The sequence below is a fragment of the Anser brachyrhynchus genome (genome assembly GCF_964034855.1).
Source record: "Anser brachyrhynchus genome assembly, chromosome: 16".
Taxonomy (NCBI): domain Eukaryota; kingdom Metazoa; phylum Chordata; class Aves; order Anseriformes; family Anatidae; genus Anser; species Anser brachyrhynchus.
In genome coordinates, this window is record NC_137734.1 from 15951002 (window position 1) to 15970601 (window position 19600).

Genomic DNA, 19600 nt, shown 5'->3' on the forward strand with positions numbered 1-19600 from the left:
GCCTCCACTCGAGCACCAGGGCTGTACCAGCACCAGGGCTGCTGCGAGGCGTCTGCTCTGAGGGCACTTGGCTCTAACACCTGCTGCTGTTTGCACGGCAGTGGCTGGGGAAGGGCTGCGTGTGCCCAAGGGAGCATCTGCATGTGGCGGGTGAGAGACTGGCCAAGACCAGGGAGCTTCCTCAGAGGGTAGCGATCTGATTAAGGCTGACAGCAAAACCCAGCTTCCTCTCTCCCAGGGACTGACACCTTCCATAGCCCCGGATAAGAGGCTTAGAAGGTTTTAGAAAGGAAATCCAGCTGCAGGGCAGGTGGCCTAGGAACCATCTCAGAAAACGAAGAGGAGAGAAGTCAGCATCTCCAATGCAACTTGTCTTGCTTACTGCTCTTTAACACGTTTTGCCCTGCTAGCCACACAAAGAAGCCTCGCCCAGCTCCCACATTCGGACTTGCCCGAGTGCCCAAGGCCCCACCTGCAGGTTATAACCTGCAGCACGGAGCCAGCACTTTGGGACAGAACCACTGCTTGCAGGGACCAGCCATATGTACCTGGGAAATCTGTTCTCAAGAAAAGGTTGGCAGTTGCAGATGATAACCTCTGCTGAATAAAAGCATGGGTTTATGCTACTCAATGGGATCTCATTTGACTGTATAACCTACAGCTCATTACCATCAATTTCCACAGAGTTAAATGCTTCCAGCAGGAGCAGTAGCAACCCACTGGCACAGCCAGCCACCAAGGAAGTGCTCCTGGTCTGCCTATAGCCCTGGGACCAACTCACACTGCAGCAGCCCACACCACGCAGACAGCAAGCAGAAGAGCCCACCACTCAGAAGAAAGTTGTCCCAAGAACCATGAGGGACAAGGAGCAGACTGACGCTATGTAATACAAGTACAGAGCACAGGATCAGTGCAGGTGTACTAGCAGCGGAAGGCCTCTTTAGAGAGACACTGGGTTAACAGGGTCCCACTGCTTTATGAAATGTTTTAATTTTGTACTAAAATAATTTATTCCTTTCTGGCCTGCTATGAACAGCTTCTACTGTATTTCACCCCGGGAGCATGGGAAGTTAGTCTGACAAGCTATTCTCTTGCTATTCTAAGTGAGTTCAGATGCACACCTGGTCACACAAAATGCACACGCTAAATGGATGGGCTAAGGACATTCCTTAGGACACAAAGGAAAACAAACTATTCCGTACTTGTATTCCTATAGACGACAGCTTTCTCTTGGGGACGTTTTCCACTTTAGGCTCTTCGCTAGTCAGAGTCCCTTTGTCACTTTTCAAGGTTGCATTTTTCTGTGGTAATTCTGGAGTGTCTCTTGCTGGAGTCACGACACTGCCCCGTGTCACGCTGGGTGTCCTGGTGCTGTCCAAGCTGTCTGAAGAATTGCTCAGCCCTGACTGACTGGTCACCTCACTCTTGTGGTCCTGGCTGTCCAGGTAGGTGTCCTGCGCCGATTCAGTGCTGCTCTGCACAGTGACAGAGATGAACGGCTTTGATGTGGTCCGAGGTGGGACAGGAGGTGGAGTCTTTTTATATGCCACTAGGCATGATGAACCTGCAGGGACGGAGGTGGGAAGAACGGAGAATGCAAGAGACAGATTGGAGAGAGAGAGAGAGAGGGAGAAACACAGTAAAAGAGAAAGAAAAAGCAGGTCAGTCACAACATCCAAGAAGAGCCTCCAACTAGAAGCTGGAGGCAGAAATGCAGAAACAGCCTACAGCCAGCAACTCACACTGGGTAACCCAAACCAAAGCATACTGGGAAGCAAAAGGCAGAGCCAGAGCTAGCTTGCAAAAGAAGTCAAAAGAAATTCCATGATGGGTGAAAGGCTAGAAGCAGAGAAGAGGTACAGAGAAGCCTCCCAAGGATGCTACAAGGTTTAGCAAGTATAAGCCTCCACGGTGGGGGAATTCTGTTCGGCTAAGCCCTATGTTTTAGTGTCCTAGTACAGCCAAGTGTCTCAGCTCTTTGTCCCATCAGTTGACAACTTTCAGAGTCTGGATCAGGATGGTGGTTTTTCCTATAAAAATGGAAAGAAGCCATAAAGTTTATTAGATGTTGATGGTAGGAATGAACGTTTGTGAAGTACCTTAAAAACCCATCTGCTATGCATTTACAGCAAAATACATCGTGCTGGATCTAACAGCCTGAGACAGGCCAGGCAGTGCTGCTCCACATCCCCAGGTCCAACCAGTAATGAGGCTGAAGATGTGTTCCCAGGAAGAACACACACAGAAAACACATCGACTGCATATGTATATATACACACATACATGGCCAGCCACACGTCAGACGAGAGCAACTAAACAAACAAGTGACAGCAGCAATGGCTTCATCAAGGTGGCCCCTCCAGCAGCTGGGCTCACTTCATCTGCCCACTAGCTGGCCTCTGGATCCCAGTCCCCGATGTCCGGACATGAGCCTGAGGCTGAAGTAACAGCCCAGCCGCAGTATAGGCCATCACACGTACACAGGACTGGGTGCTCTCACCCCAGGGCCGCCTCACCCCCTTATTCCCAGGTTTCGTCACCTACTCCCTGGCTCACCTGGCTTGGCCTTTCCCAGCGAGCACACACACACCTGCACTGCTCTGGTCACTGCCCCGGGGACACGAGGACCCTGTGAGCAGCACCCCCGCAGCCCCAGCTGCTGCAAGCCCAGAGCAGGGCCCTCATCCAGGGCAGGGTAGGAAAGACTTCGATATGGAGACAGCACAGGTTGTGCTGGCCAGGGCAAGGCACAGCCAGGCAAGCACACTGAGCAGATGACTAGCCACGTGCAGCTACCCTCTTTTATCCCTTTACCCCTCTATTTCCCCACTCTTGATCAGATCTCCTAAATCCCTGCCCTTATCCCACCTTTGGTCTAGCAAGTCCTATATCATTCCAAACCGCTTTTCCTCTGTGCCCCCAGAACGCATTGCACCCTGTGGCAGCAATTCCCTTAGCCCACGAGACCCGAAGAGCTCATGGTGATGGGTGCTGTGCCTGGCCACCAGGCTAGTGGCTCCTCTGGGACAGCCCTGGGAGAGCTCCATCCCCAGGAGACCTTGCTTTGGGTTCCCTCCTGCTGTTGTGTGCCCCCACACTCCTTGAGCTCACACGGATGGAGCTGTGATGGGCTGGTGGCCCCTGAGGCGAGCATGGCAGTAGCCCAGCAGGGTCTTACGTGGGCTCCCCTTCCTGCCATTGCCTCCGAGCCCCTTCATGGGCTGAGCAGCTTGTCAAATAAGCTAACAATCTTCCTCTTAATAATGACAAAGGCCCACACCATCCTTTCTCCTTGCACGGCAATCCCAGCCATCGATTCACCCCCCAGGAGCCCTCTGAGGGGCTGCTAGGTCTGTGTGGCTGTGGTGTGCCGAGACCATGGAGGGAACAGCAGGACCAGAGCTGCTTAGGTTGCAGGGTAACCCCGCCACAGGGGCCCTGCCCTTCAAACTGACCTCCCACGCCTCCCACCACTCCACGCACCTCCCTCCTAGCCCTTGACCAACAGGAGCCAGCACCGGTCCATACGTCCCGCAGCAATACAGATGGGCTGTACAAACCCCAATCCAATTACTACGTGTTCTCCTGGTACGGACCTGAGGACTGCAGGAGCTGTCATTTCCCTTGGGTTCCTTGCACCAATCCATATCAGTTAAGCTTTACACCCCAAATTACAAGCCCAATTATACATACATAACATACATAACCTCCCCATAACCCTTGACCCTAAATCTGCTGATATAGTGAGGGATGCACAGATAGAGATACCTCGCAGATCGCTGTCATTATACAATACTGACAACAATTTCATCATTTCTACCCTCAAAGTAGCCACTGGCACATTAATAAATCAAGTACCAGATCAGAAGCAGGTCAGGAGTCCTCCATCCACCTGGGGACTGTGAGGGCAGGTCCTGCTGCTTCCCAGCGTCACCTTCCAACAAACTGCACTGCCTGCATGCCCCAGGGAGCTCACAATAGCACATTTGACAGATATTTTTTAGGGCAATTGGACACAGCCATGAACAATTCTGGCTCAGCCCATCACAGGGTGCTCTCTGCTTCTTGAGTAGTTTCAGCACTAATAAATGAGAAGCAACGAATGACCCTGATTAGAATTGCGTACAGGTGTGGGAAGTGATGTTTCAGCTGACCTGAGCCTCCTGACTCCTCCTTTTTCTCCCCAGAAAGGTCCCTGTGTAGTCAACTTCTGCTGTAAGCACTTGCAGGGTGCCCCGGGGCCTGCCTCAGTCTCTGATGGGGTCAGAGCCAGTCCCAAGCACCCGCAGTAGCACAGCCATATCCTCTGCAGGGAAATTGCACAGCTACACATTGTGCATTGCTGACTTGTTGCATATCCCCATACCCACCACATTAATAGCTACACGTTCTATTCCAAAGGGAGCTAAAAGGAAGGGGTTACAGAGAAGGAGGAGGAGATACATGTTTCCAGAAGTATTTATGCGCCTGAAGATGCTGAGAAGCCCCATAATGGTCCTGCTGCTCCAGGAGCACTACAGAGCCTGTGAGGCTGCCAAGCAGGCTGCCTTTCAGCGTGAATCCAAACAGGAACTCAGAAAGACAAAGCTAATACCTGTTCCCTCCTGCCCTTAATACACAGGAGTCCAGAACAAATTGAGCAGTGTCCTGATAGCCACAAGAGCAGGACCTCTCCTAACTGCTCATCCCAGCCCCTACACCACCTTCTGACACGAGTCCCTCTTGCAGCCTTGTGGGACATGCAACAGGGAGCCATGCAGCTGAAATATAACCAGGACAGTTCAGCTTGACCTGTTCCTGGTACTATTCCTTGTGTTGGCACAAGCCATATAAACTGCTCAGGGCAGCCTGAGCCCACAGCTGCTGTGCATCCAGCCGGGACGGGAACTTCTTATGCACTTTGAAAACCACCCACAGTCGTTTCCTGGAAGGTCAGATACAAATGCTGCAACTTGTTAAATTTACGTGCCAAAACACAGCTACACGCATCTTCCAGCCAATCCTTCAGTCATGTAAACAGTGTGCCCCTGCACTGCACGGTCACCGCTAACTGATGACTACAGCGGTACCGGCATTCCCTTCCCACTCACCAGTCACACGCCACCCCCTTCCTCAGCAGGGTGCAAACTCATACATTAGGGCAGCAGCAGGACTTGCTGCAGATGCTCAAGCAACACTAGGTCAGAACTGTTCAGTATCTCCAAGCCAATCGGTCTCACCACTGGGACGCTCAGTTCAGCAGAAACCCTAGATCAGATGGCACCCCTTGTACAGGCTGAACTGCAGCACAGAGCTGACCTCTGCCCACAGCACTGCTTTTCTGCATCTCGTTTGTCGTACGTATGAATTGCCAGCTCAGCAAGAGGCAGGGAGACGCTAGAGCACCAACTACTGCATGCCTGCCCCCTTTTCCCCATGATCCCTGCTGGGCATCCCAACACCTGCTTCGGTATGCTGTAGATCCGGTCAAGTTAAAACTTGACTGTTACAGATGTTTGCCTGCTCTACCCTTTCAGGACAAGTCTTGGCTACACCTATGTAGCCACCAGGCTAAACTGGTGAAGCGCTCATGTCAGCATGGCCAGGAGAGCATTCCTCCCCAGTTGTACACCTGAATGGCCTCTTGGGTGCGTGGTGAAATAGCTCATCTGCACACACACCTGCTCACGCGGGATGACTCTCTGATGACTGCTCTGGCAAGTGGAGGAAGAGAGTTCAACTCCAGACATGCGCTAGGGAGTGCGAGAGCAGCCCGTGCATGTGTCTGCTCAGGCGCTGAGCTCACGGCTGGCTGCTGGAGCACAGCAGTGGTGGTGGCTGCTGCTGGAGTTTCAGGCAGGTGGAGCCCCGCCAGCTCTCCAGAGCACAGAAACAGAAGCCATCGAGCATCCCATGGGTAAAGAGCACCCACACCGTCACTTTGCCAGGGCTAGCCACCAGAAGAACACCATCTTGAATAGTTAGATCAATTTCTGGGCCAGTCTCACATCCAATCTGTACATCTCATCCCAGCAATACAGGATCAGCCAGAACAACACAACAGGAAAAGCCCCTTTTTAAAGCAGGCTACTCCTCCCTGAAGAGAGGGATTTGGGGGTTCTGGCAGATGAGAAGCTCGACATGAGCCAGCAGTGTGTGCCTGCAGCCCAGAAGGCCAACTGCATCCTGGGCTGCATCACCAGAGGGGTGGTGGGAGGGGAGGGAGGTGATTGTGCCCCTCTGCTTTGCCCTGGTGAGGCCCCACCTGGAGCCCTGCATCCAGGTCTGGGGCCCCCAGCACAAGAAGGTCATGGGGCTATTAGAGCCGGTCCAAAGGAAGGCCACTAAGATGATCAGAGGGCTGGAGCACCTCTCCTATGGAGAAAGGCTGAGAGAGCTGGGGCTGTTCAGCCTGGAGAAGAGAAGGCTCGGGGGTGACCTCATTGTGACCTTTCAGTACTTAAAGGGTTCTTATAAAAAGGATGGAGCAGGACTCTACTCGTGTAGATAATGATAGGACAAGGGGGAATGGTTTTAAACTGAAAGATGGGAGATTTAGATTGGATGTTAGGAAGAAGTTCTTCACTCTGAGGGTGGTGAGGCACTGGCACAGGTTGCCCAGAGAAGCTGTGGATGCCCCATCCCCGGAGGTGTTCAAGACCCGGCTGGATGAGGCCCTAAGCAACCTGATCTAGTGGGTGGCATCCCTATGGCAGGGGGGTTGGTACTGGATGGTCTTTGGGGTCCTTTCCAACCCAAACCATTCTGTGACTCTATGCCACCAAAACGCAGGAAGCTCATGCTGCCACATGCAACTGTACCAGGAGGCTGTAGCAGCTACTATCTAAGACAAGCAAAAACCACCCCAAGGGGAAGAGGAGAAAGCCTACCTGCATGACCCTCCAATTAAAGATACCCACCAGACATGGCCTCTCCGTTCTGAACATGGCACTTGGCCCCAGCGTGCCCCATGTCACCGAGCAGCGAGCCTCTGTGACACCATCAGGCATGGGGCAGAACCCATGGGAGTGGTGTGGTGGTGGTTTGCTGCCATGTTTACACAGTAGCACAGCTTGAGTTTCCCAGCTGCTGTTTATGCCCACAGGACTGTATGTAACTGTAACAATTAGGAAGGTCAATCAATTATCTGGTATTGAATACTGCAGCTAGGAAAAACAAGGGGAGGGTAGCACATCAGACAGAAGGCAGCAGTAGAGTTTCCTGAGGAAGACTGGTGGTGATCAGGGTCAGTAATATAAATTCAGCCTTCCATCTATCTACAGGCAGTAAGAACACTGTGGTGCTACATATACGGACCAAAGAAGCTACTTCTTTTGTTCCAGGGGATGGTTTCGCACTGTCCTGGCCAGCTGAAGGGCACAGAGCTTGTTAGAAGGGATTCCCATCATACCAGCAAAATGCCCTGTTAATTTAAGTGTAGTCGGAATTGATTGTGACCTACAGGAGTTTATGGCTCTTAAGAGCTCATGCAAATAAAAGGAACACAGTTCTTCAAGTCTCCTGATCTTCCTAAGAATGCCCTGACAAGCACAGTTGGAAATAAATCCCACTGAAGCCCTCTGCAACCCTAAAGCAGACTTTTGATTGCAAACCCAGAAACTACAACTTAGCTAAAATGGGTTTCAAAAGCCAAAGTTGTGTAAACATCTAAAACAGCTCCCTTCTCCTTCAATGCAATCCTGAACCACGTTTCAACATTTCTTCAATCCATGGGAAGAGACAAGAAGCCAAAAGGATGCTGTGAGGAAACCAAGTGCAACCTGCTGTTTCTGTAAGGGAGATACTACTGCACCAAGAGCAGGCAGCATGCCCCCATGGACTACTAGAGGTCAATCCCACCAGCTATCAGTTCTTGAGCTGCTGGAGGTCATAACCTATGGTATTTAAAAACCCACCAGAGATTTGTTTGTGATGTAACGTGGAGCTGCAATCCACACAGGCAGTTGGTCAGGTATACATCTTACTCTGCTGTTTGCCCATTGCGTACAGCACCATCAGCTAAATTTGCTTGTGAACATTAGCCCACACCGCAAAAAGGCACAGAAGAACAAGAAATGTTGAAGTTTTGCTTAAGCTTCCAGTTAAATATCCTGCCCATAGGATCTCCTAAGGCTTGAGTAAGTTGTGCTTGAGTAAGTTGTTTGATGCTGATGTGGATGATTGATCTGTTGGGGGAGCACTGTCTTTTTAAAGTCTTCCTTGTGTAGTTGTTTTTAGAAAGCATCATGTCTGAAAGTTAGCATCTTCCCCACGACATTACCTGCTGCTCTTGGGGGCTTGGGCAATACCCACTGACTTTGCCTCAGGCAGAAGAGATGCACTTTCAGAACCTGGACAAGCATTCCTGACCCTCAAAAACAGTTGAGCATGCCATGATCCTCTCCTTCTCCTGCAGAATCAGGAAACTGCATCTTGAAAGACTAAGGCACAGGAGTCATAAAAGAATATTAAATCCAGCACTGCTTTAAGAGGCCCCTGTTTAAATACCACAAGGCAGTGCTTACCTGCTTAGTACCTGTAGCACTGCCAAGGTATTTGGTTTTAGATTTAAACATTGAAATTGCTGTCAAGTGTGTGTCTGGCATGAAATGCAGTTCTTTTGTTGCTATTGCTGATTCAATACAGCCAGGTGGTATTTCTAATCATTTCCATGGCTTTGAAGACCCATTCAAGCCATCCTCATTTTTATTAAATCATCTCAAAAGCTGCAAGCCACAATCAGTTGTGAGGACAAGTTAGATCTCCCTCAATTGTAGTAGCAGGGCTCAGATTGCTATCACTTTCCTGCCCTATGCATCATCCCCTTTCTCCATGGGAAGATCTGAAGAAATGACCTCATTTCCCCATGCCTGAGGCAGTGTGTTCCCAAATAATCTCTCCCACTACAAGACAAGTTCATTTGCCTTTTAAATGAAACATCTTAATATTACAGCAAACAAGAAGCCTCAGTTGCATTAAGCCCATAGGTTTTAGTCATGTCTCTGGACTTCTTTAAGGAGTACATACATTTAGAGGCAGTTTTCAATAGCAAATTGGACCAGAACGGTCACATTCCAAACAGTCCGACCTCTACTTTCATGAACTTGCACAATACTTCAAAGCTAAAACTATAATGAACTGCAGGATGTTTTATTTGTAGAAAGTCCAAGTAAAAATGATTCCCACTAACAATTGCTACTGAACACAATACAGATTTTTATTGATTTTATGGTTCACAGCAATCTCTTCAAACCTTATTCGTGCTTAAGCAAAGTCTTTCTAGCCCTTCTAGCCCTTGAGACAGCGGCCACAGCACACAGACCTACCTGAAACTGTATTTGGACTACAGAAGCTGACCAGAAGCTGGTCTGTTTCAGAACAGCTCATGTGGAAGGGACCTTCAAAGATCATCTAGTCCAACTCTCTGACCTCTTCAGGGCTACCCTGTTAAAGCACAGTAACAACTGCATCGCCCAAATGCCTCTTGAACACTGACAGGCACTGGGCATCAATCACCTTGCTAGAAAGCCTCTTCCAACCTTCGGCCACCCTCACAGTCCAGAATATTTTCCCGATGCCCGGTCCGACCCTCCCCTGGCACAGCTTTGTGCCCTTCCCGCACATCCTGCCATCGGTCCCAGGGGGCAGAGACCGGCACCTCCTGGGGAAGCCGCAGAGAGCAGCGAGGTCGCCTCTTGGCCTCCTTTCCTCCAGACTGGACCACCCAGGTGCCCTCAGCCTCTCCTCACAGGACAGGCCTTCCAGCCTCTTTTCCAGGTTTGTTGCCCTCCTCTCTCAAGGACCTTAACATCTGTTTCATACTGTGGGGCCCAGAGCTGCACACAGTATTCCAGGCGAGGCCCCACCAACAGAAAACAGAGGGACAATCGCCTCATTTGACCGGCTGGCTGGGCTGTGTTTAATGCACCCCAAAATGCATATTTTTTTCCCCCCCTTGGCTGCCAGGGCTCGCTGCTGGCTCGTGCTGAGCTGCTGTCCCCAGCACCCCCAGGCCCCATCCAGCTGAGCTGCTCTCCAGCCACGCGTCTCCCAGGCTGTGCCCGTGTCCGGCACTGCTCCGTCCCAGGGGCAGCACCCGGCCTTTCCCTTTGTTGACTGCCCCACGCTCCCATCTCTCCAGGTCCCTCTGCAGGGAGTCAGCAGCACCTCCCAGTTCAGTGCCATCAGCAGACTCGCTGAGGATCGTCCCACTCCTGCCGGCAGATCGCTGATAAAGATGTTGAACAGGCCTGGCCCTAGAAATGAGCCCTGGGGAACGCCGCTGGTGATCGGCCCCCAGCCAGATGCAGCCCCGTTCACTAGGGCCCTGTGAGCTCTACCATCGAGACAGTTCATCACCCAGCGCAGTGTCACAGCTGGACAGAAGGATGCTGTGACACTATCAAAGGCCTTACTAAAATCCAGAAAAACCACATCCACCTCCTTCCCTTCATCCACCAAGCAGGTGACCTTATCATAGGAGACCAAATTACTAAGACAGGACTTTCCTTTGATGACCCCCTCTTGACCATGCCTGATAACAGCTTTGTTCTTTAAGTGCTTTTCAATATCCCCCAGGATGATCTTCTCCACAACTTTCCCAGGGTCTCAGGTTAGACTGAGGTCTGTTGCTTCCTGGGTCTTCCCTCCTGCCCTTCTTGTCACTGCGTATAATGTCAGCCAGCTGCCAGTCAGCAGGGACACCCCCAGACTCCCACAACCTTTGGTAAGTTGCTGAAAGGCTCTAACATCTGCTAACTCCCTCAGTACTCTGGGGAGAATCCCATAGACTTATGAATGTTGATCTGATACAACTGTTCCCTTACACGTTCTGTGACCATAGATGGAAAGTCACTGCTCCCCCAGTCACGGTCCTCCAGCTTTGGAGACCAGGCACCCCAGGATCTGTCACTAATATTACTATTAAAAACTGAGGAAAAAGGCATTAAATGCCTCCCTTTCCTCATCCCTACTTGTTGGGTGACCATCTTCATCAAGTATCAGTCCAAGGTTTCCCCTAAACCTCCTCTTGCTGTTGACATTCTTGAAAGAGCCCTTTTTTTTTTATTCTGACACCACAGCGGCCAGATTTAATTCAAGATGAGCTTTGTTTTTTTCTTGTTTTGTCCCTGCAGAAGCAAACAGCAGCTCTGTGCTCTCCCTGTGAAGCCAGACCTTCCTTCCAGAGGTCACGTTTTCCTTTTCTGCTCAAGTTCCTGGAGTCACCTGTTCAGCCAGGCAAGTCTTCTGCCCTGCTTGCTTGACTTGTGACACAGGGGGATTGCCTGCTCCTGGGCTTTTAGAAGGTGGCTCTTGAAGATTGACCAGTGACCAATGGACCCCAAACCCTCTAGAGCTGATTCTCAGGGGACACAGAACTAGCTCTCTGAGTAGCTCAAAGTTTGCTCTCTTTAAAATCCAGGGTGGCAACTCCACTGACCTCTCTCATTATACCAAGAACTTTGAATTCAAGTATTTCATGAACACTCTGGGCAAGACAGCCACCTACTGTCACACTCCCACAAGCCCTTCTCTATTCTCAAACAGGCCCAGGAGGGCTCCTTTCCTACTTGCAGCAGGAAGTTTTCTTCAGCATGCTTTAGAAACATCCCAGGCTTGCTGGTCACAGCAATATTATATTCCCACTTTGTCTAGGAAGGTGGAATTTACTAGAAGGACAAGGGCAACTGATCTGGAGATTTCCTACAGAATAGCTCATCCATGTCACTGCCCTGGGTGGGTGGTCAGTAGTAGACACCCACATCTGCTGTGCTCTCTCTCCCCTTTATTCCCCACCCAGAGGGTCTCTACTGCATCATCCCTAACAGCAAGTGCTGTGTAGTCTCATCTCTCCCTTACACACAGCCCAACACCACCCTGCCTGCCCTGCCTGTCCCTCCTGAACAGCCAACAGCACTCCAGCCACGGGGCTCACCCCAGCAAGTCCCACTAATACCGGTGATATAACTCTGGGAGAGGACCAGAACTTCCAGTTCATCACATCTGTTCTCACACTGTGGGCATCGATACACAAGCATTTCAGATGTGCTCCTGAACCCTCACTGCTCCCCAGAGCAGCACAGACACTCCATTAGCCTTGCCACCTCAGATGGTGCCACCCAATCCCTTGGCCTAACCTCAGTGTTCCTAATGGTATAGCCCTCCTCCCTCAATCCTAGGTTAAAGCCCTCTCCATCCACCTCACCAGGTTATGGGCCACGAAACATTTCCCCCGTTGAGACAGGTGGGTTATACTCATTGATGGTGAAGATTTGCCAATTGATGAAGATACTTAGATTGGTTAAGGCATGAAGAGAAATCTAGGTACCTGTATTAGTCAACAGGAAAATATTTCCATCTAGACAAGATGGGCATCTTCACATGACAATTCCCATTTCCTGCAATGAACAAGTGACTGTCTTCACAGAAGACTTACACTGGTTAAACAAAGCCACACTCCTGGAAAGTAAACTTAAGTGACTATTTAAATACATTGTTTGTGGAAAGGCTGTAAATACGTACTCCTTCAGTGTTTCCCATTCATCCACTTTAGCAGTAGCAGTCTTTGAAAAAAGAAAATCTTATCTCCACACTACATAGAATAAAATAAGCACCTGAGAAGGAAACGAGCAGCTGACAGTGACCAAGCCAGAGCAGCAGTGTGGGAAGCAGAGCTCTTGCTCAGGCTCCCCCCACCAGCCGCTACATCCACAGCTGTGCTGCCAGAGCACTGCCTGCGCTGCAGCCCAAGGTGTGTGCTGCTTCCACAGAAGCCAAATGTGCCCCCCAAGACCTGCGGCGTGACCAGCCCGGGTCCTTCAGAAGCTCTCGGATCATCAGGAGCAACTCCTTCAGCACCCAACCAGCTCCCCCCAGCTCTTCTTGCTGTAGCTGCTGTCATTGTGTAATCATGCAGATAACAACCCTGGCTGTGGTCTCAAGTCAGATGACAGCATGTGCACCAGGTGGTGCTCAGTGACCATCAGGAGCTGTATGCAGACATCTGGGAGGACACACCACCAGGCATGCATTATAGCCCCTGCATAAGTCCATGCACACAACAGCCCAGCTCCTGCTGCACATCCCCAGAACGCTGCAAGTACTTCTGGAGGAGGTTAGAGAAACCCAAGCTCACGTTCCCCGCCCAATCACCTCCCTCATCCTCAGGCCTTGGCCATGACACAGCTCCATAGATAGAACACCAAGCCCCACAGAGTGCTTGCATGCATCTGAACTGCAGCCAGGGCAAGGTGGCCACCGCCACACCACTGCTTCTTCCACCACCACACTTGCTTCCAGGACAGATGCAGTGAGGTCTGGGGCTGGTGTGCACTGCCCCATCTCTTCCCAGGCAGTGGGCACGCCCTCAAGCCAGCCCCGGAACAGAGCACCAGCACTGCTGGGACACCCAGCCAGATGCAACATTACTGCAACATCAGGGAACACAACCAAAGAGGCCACAGCGAGGGAAGCTGGATCTGCAGCTGAGATCAAGGAGAGGTGAAGGGAAGCAGGCTCATCTCTTGCACCTCATCCTGAGGAGGAATCAGCTTGAGGTCACACCCCAGCTCCGTGCTCCATCACGCAGCAGCTGTTACCAGCAGCAGCTTTGGGAGACAACCAGACATCAGTTCAGTTTGTGCCCAAGTCACTTTTCCTGACCCAAACAGCTACAGAAACTGGCTATTTCCACTTACACACGCCTTACCTCACTGGTGAGATGAACATGCATCCGATGGATGTGCCCTAACAGGGCCGTTCTTCCCACACAGAGTGCTTTCCTCCAGGAACACGCGCCATGATACCGTGGACACGCCTGACGCATATCCCAGCTCACTGCTGCCAGGGGCCTGTAGCAGGCTTCTAGACTAAATTTCTGCTACCTGGCTTTTTTTGCAGAAAGAAAAATAACTTTTTAGCTTTAAGGCATGAGAAATACCTACTTCCTTGGAACCCAACCACAGGTCAGCCAAAGAAGCTAACACAGTTGTCTCCTCACCACTAAGCAGCAAACACTGCCACATTTGCTAGAGCTACAGTATTAAAGTCAGACCCACACAAATAGGTCTCTGCTTCCTAGCTGGGACAACACTTGCTGGCCAAGCAAGCACAGACATTGCGGAGACTTGGCACCTGTTGCTCTGGTTCAGTACCCACCTTGGTCACAGCATTCTTGCACATCTCTAGCGCTAAGCTGGCTGGATAGCATTTCTGACAGGTATTTATTTGCTGCCTGTCAAGATAAAAGGGACTGCCTTGCATTTGTTTGTCCATTGCTAATAACATTCAGTTCCTGCATATTGCAGAAGCAAAAGAACAGGACATATCTGCAGGAAGACAACCCTGAACTCAAGGGAACATCTTTCAAGTGTTACAGTCATAGTAAGAGTGCCCCCTGCAACAAGTACACAACCAAAGGACTCTCCTTGAGCATCAGCCACGTATTTCTGGACTAATGGTACCGCTCCTATCCAGAAACGCACCACAGAATGCTCTGTGCAACCATTTGTGTTCTCTGCCCAGCCATGACAGAGATGCCTCCAGGGTGAAGAGGGGCATTAGTTAACAGCAAGGAGCAGCTGTGCTGGCACACCAGGCACAGGGTGAGGCAACTAAAGGAGGGCAAGCAAGATGGCCCGAGTCACCACTCAGGACTGCAATAAATTTTCAACAGATTTCTGGTTAGATGACTAGTCCCTGGTATTTTGCAGGGGGAGCAGAAATGTTTAGTCAGTGAAGGGAACACTAAGAGGGCTGTGATCTCTACCTTAGGGGCTTTGAATTTTTCAGTGTACCAGAGGTCTGAGCACCTTGGAGATGCTCTTATTAGGAACTGACATCGATACCTAAGCAGGGAAGTTACAATAAGTACTCATACACCAAGAACTGCCACACTGGGAAGGCAGTTTTTTTTCCCCCTTCCCTTTCAAAAAAAGGCAGCCACTTATAGAAGGTCACGAATTTAAGAAGAGGTATGAAGCATCAGATGACACCACCCAGGAACGCTGGGGGTTTAAAAATACCCTATCTTGCACAGTTGGACTTCTGACTGATTTTGGCCACTGACTGCTACGGCAGTTTACACTACTGTCAGGACAACACATGCTGCAGAGAACACCAGCCACAGACACTCCCAAACCCATCTGCAGTAACTATTACTGGGGCTTCTATTTGTGTTAGAAGTGTCATTGTAATTTCTCCCCACCCTCCCCAAAGTAATTTTCAGGACAGGTTTCTGAAGCAAGTAAGAGCAGCAATACACAACTCCACCCTGCTCTACAGATGCACATCCAGAAAGCTCTCCATCTGGACTGTGGAGTCAGGCAGTCTCCAATCCAACTAGCACAGGGCAGCATTGTAAGGGAGCTTTTTTTTTTTTACTCCCCCCAAGCTGTTAATTCATTAATAAGCACAAAGAATCTGGAAAAAAACCACTGCCCTGCCTTGAGACATCACTAGGAAGTAAAATGCCACAAGCATGGTGCCAGCAAAGGCAGAACTCCAGCTCAGGCAGGACCAGAAGCCCAGTCCCCACGTCCCCATTGCCTCTCCTGGGCTCTGCTCACCCATCATATTCCCACAAGCTCTACCAAGGATCCTATCCTCTCGGGCCAGGGTCCTCCTCCACGAATTCAGCCAGCACAGAAGAAGTCACCAGAGCCTCAGCAGGCTCCCAGGCAGCAGCAAAGGGGTGACCAAGCATCTGTCCTGCCAGCTTGTCCTGCATAGGTTGGGCAGCAACGGAGACACCAGCCGATTCCTTCCACTGCCTGTCTTGCCTGGACCCCACAAGCCTACAAAGGCAAACCTGCAGGCTTGCAAAGAGCTGCCTTCCCCCACGAAGCACAACCACAGCACAACCACTTCCCAACCAAGTCCCCAGCTGTGCAGGACCTGCGCAGCAGAGCTCAACAAGCAGAGCAGACAGCAGCAGCTAGGGAGGCGCCAACACAATCCTAACCCCACAGTAGTTTTTTTTTTTAAACAAGCATAGGAGCTTGCAGCAACAGAAGCTCAGCTTGGCTTTGAATGTGTCACCCCCACCCCCCAGCCCCTCACCACCTCTCATATACACGCGAACAGGATCCTTCCCCTCACAGCAGCAACACAGTGGCTCTGCCCCAGGTGAGAGCCATGGTGGGCAGAGCGAAGAAAGCAAGTCCTCCGCTGCTGCCGAACAGGACCCAGGGAGCAGGGTGGCCAGGAGGGCCCCGATATATGTCCGCACAGGGCAACATCCATGGGAATTCATGGTGCTGCTTTCCCTGCCCCTGGAGAAGGCAGCAGGCCCCACTGATGCCTCAGCCATGCTGCAGCGAGTCCTCTCCCAAAAGTCCTCAGCAAAGGGCTTAGCTCTGAGCCGTTCACGCTGCGGAGGATTCCTGGAGGGCAGAGATGCCCATCACGCAGCTGCCGTCAGGACAGACTATTCACAGCCTATGCCAGATCTCACATCCGATGTAGGTGAGAGTCAGTGACAGATGGGGACACGCCATCTCACAGAGCCCATGGAGGGCACTGCCAGCTGCAGGTCACAGCTTCTCCCTCCAGCACCACCAGGGTGGCAGAGCTGGCCTGCAGCTCAGCACCCTACCGCTCGCAGGGCTCCAGGAGATGCTGGGACCACTTCAGCAGCCTGCAGACCACAGCTAAGTGACCACTTACCAGCCAAAAGCTCTTCAGATAAGTGAGATACGCTACCCTAAGATATGCTGACACAACAGGAGCGCAGCCCTTTATGCTAATGCTGATACACTGAAGCACTGTCCACTTCCTTCTCCTGCTCCATGCAGCTGTGCCCACAGCAGACTGTCACACAGATGGGTGGCAAAGCTCACTTTGCATTCCCAGCACGAAGGATTACCTGTTCCAAAGCAGAACCTGCACCTTGACCACGCAGTGGTCAGCGCAGAAGCACAGACATGCAGAGCTCAGCGTAGCGCTCCCACCACCAGCAGAGAGACTGGAGAGACTAGACTGATCTGCTAGCTAAGCAGGAGAGAGAAAGTGTTTTAAGATACATGTGGAGTCTTGCTTTCCATGAAGAATATTTTCAGGAACAGCACTTATTGCAGACCCCGTTCCTCCTTCCTTTTAAAGGCCTACTGTGGTGATCAGAAATAATGACACCTTCACTGAGAGGCTGGAGGAGTCCGTTACAGCAGACCGCACACTGAAGCTTGTATCTGGGCCAGTTTTGGCTCAGCAGCCCTGGATGTATTAGAAAGGCCTCATGAAGAGCAAGAACGGTGCAGGACACCCACGACCACAGCCAACATATGCAGAGAGGCACTGAAGGGAGCACTTGCCCAAGCTGGCTGCTGCAGCACTGCTGTCACACAGACCACTGACCCGTCTTCGCACCTCTCCCTGTTCCAACGCCACTCGTCCGGCAGCTTTTGTTCAGAAGGACAAAGGCAGCATACAGGTGAATGTAGTACGTACATGAAGCAGACATGAATTAGCCAGTGCCACTGTGTTGCAGGCTGCTTCCCTTCTCCACTGGGGACATTAATCCATTGCTGTCAGAAGCAACTGATGCCACATGAAGTTGCAAGCTGCACCAACCAGGGTTAGGCATTTAGAGGAGACACTACTCTAACAAGTGACTGAGAATCCTCTGTTCATCCACTACTACAGCCACTTCTAAGTGCACTGAGAGTATTAGCATTAAGGTATTTAGGAAAGCTAGTATAATTAAGCAGCTCTTATTAGTTTTTCTCCGAGCTAGTAGTTTCTAGAATATCCTGCAGAGGTAGGTTCCACGCGCTCATTATGCATCACATGAAATACTCCTTCCTGCTTGCCATCACTTCACTTTATGCAATGCCACACTACTCTCGTTCAGAGGATGGCACTGCAGGTGCTTTTAACTTGTTTGTGTCACTGTGGAAATCCAGGGAATCTTAACACTTCCTCAAAGTCACACCCAGTCAAAAAACACATGGCTGGAAGCTCATGCAGGACTGCTTGATAACCCCAGTCTGTTCTTGTCCATGTCAAAGAACAACAGCCCAGACTTATTTTAGCATTTGCTGACCTCTAAAGCACAAAGTCATTCTCAAGCACTTGTTCAGGTGAAAGGAGACACATTGTACTCAAATGCAGCTTATTGCCTGCACTTCGAAAGCCTGCAGAGTGCAACAACCCAACTTCTTGCCTTCTAAGAAAGAATTTGTCCACCCACCATGTTACCAATAGTGCCATTATTCTGCAGTACTTCCCCACATATGTCCCTTTCAGCTCAGTGACCATCCTCCAATCCCATCAGTAATCAATCTCACTTTTGGTCCAGGTCTTTGGGCAGCTGCGGGAACGTGCGCTGCAGTATGGTGGAACTGCACCAAGGCCAGCCTGGCCAGGGAGCTGGAGGTCCTGCAGGAAGTTCCTGCTTCTACAGATGTGCAGTTTTTTTGCAGTACTGGCTTGGTCCCACCAACAGTCTTGGAAGCATCGTGGATGGGTTGCCATTATTTTAAGTGTGCCATTTAAAAACTGTTCATAGAAGAGCTAGCCAAGAGGGTGCTGAAAGTGCTGATGGCAGTCAGCAGCTTGTCAGATACTGTGATAACAGCAACAGGGCTGCACTGGTGTCAGCAACAACTAAGCTCTTGTTAGCACTCCCCTGGTATAAACAGGGCTCCTAGAAGATTGCTTCACTCCCAAGAACAGAAGGAGCAGCAATTCTCCAACCTACCTCAGACAGAATATCTTGAAATTGCCACCATTGCTGCAGAAAAGCCTCAAGGCAAGAGAAGAATTAAATCCCCCATTACTTTATTCAGTCTCAAGGTTTTCACCACAGTGTGTACTTACCATGTTCCAGTTTTTACCCAAACAGGGAATTGCTGGCATCTGCTCTCACAGGATGAGATTCCAGCTGTTTTAGGCTGATGCAAATATTCAGTGAAGCAAATACTCAGTGATGCCACCAAGAGCAGCAGAGGTGGTTTTGCCAGAACATTATGAAAAACGCTCCCCACACCCAGATGACTAGAAATTCTTTGTAAGCTAAAAACAAACCACACCCTGTACCCACAGGGCCAGGGAAAGCACATGTGTCAGCAGACAACAAGACAACAATAGAACAGTCTCTGTGCAATGGAGATGGGGAAAGGCATCAGGCTTAGATATACTTCTCCCTGCACTTACCCACCCTGTGAAAAAACCTAAATGTTAATCAGGATGGTCTTTTTCCACTTGGACATTTGTTTTCAGGCAGCAAGTACCCAAGACTTACATCTTCAAAGCTGCAATCATCAACAGGTTTTAATATTTAGATTAAATTGAAGCTATTTCCTCCCTTAAGTATGTACAAACCAAGATGTGGCAACATTATGCTAATACTGGAGAATCAAAGTCAAAGTTGCTGGGAAACTTCTGTTTGCTAACAGTATGAGCTTTCCAAGTTACAGGAAACTATTCCACATTCTAATTCCTAATCTAATATGGCATTCGTTATAAGATTAAAAACATGGATGCAAAAGGCTGTAGTAGGTTCCTATCATCGGGTTGCTCCCTCTCTTCTTCGTTAGCATTAAATTTGGCAGCGGTTAGCTGCTGCACCAATCAGAGCAGGCAATGCTGCAAACCTCTCATCTGATCTAAAGAAAGAAAATCA

At 50.4% G+C, this 19600-nt stretch overlaps 1 protein-coding gene across 10 annotated transcripts in view; it reads right to left on the bottom strand.

The window, feature by feature from the left end:
- The window catches only part of DLGAP4 (DLG associated protein 4), a 182238-nt gene that overhangs the window by 7291 nt on the left and 155347 nt on the right, over positions 1-19600 (bottom strand). For 8 of the 10 annotated variants that reach the window (XM_080558464.1, XM_080558467.1, XM_080558469.1 and 5 more), the window contains one exon: positions 1203-1564. In XM_080558464.1, coding sequence (XP_080414590.1) covers positions 1203-1564 — 362 coding nt within the window. Of the gene's footprint in view, positions 1-1202; positions 2031-19600 lie in introns of all 10 variants that reach the window. The other 2 variants (XM_080558473.1, XM_080558472.1) reach the window with 1 other exon arrangement.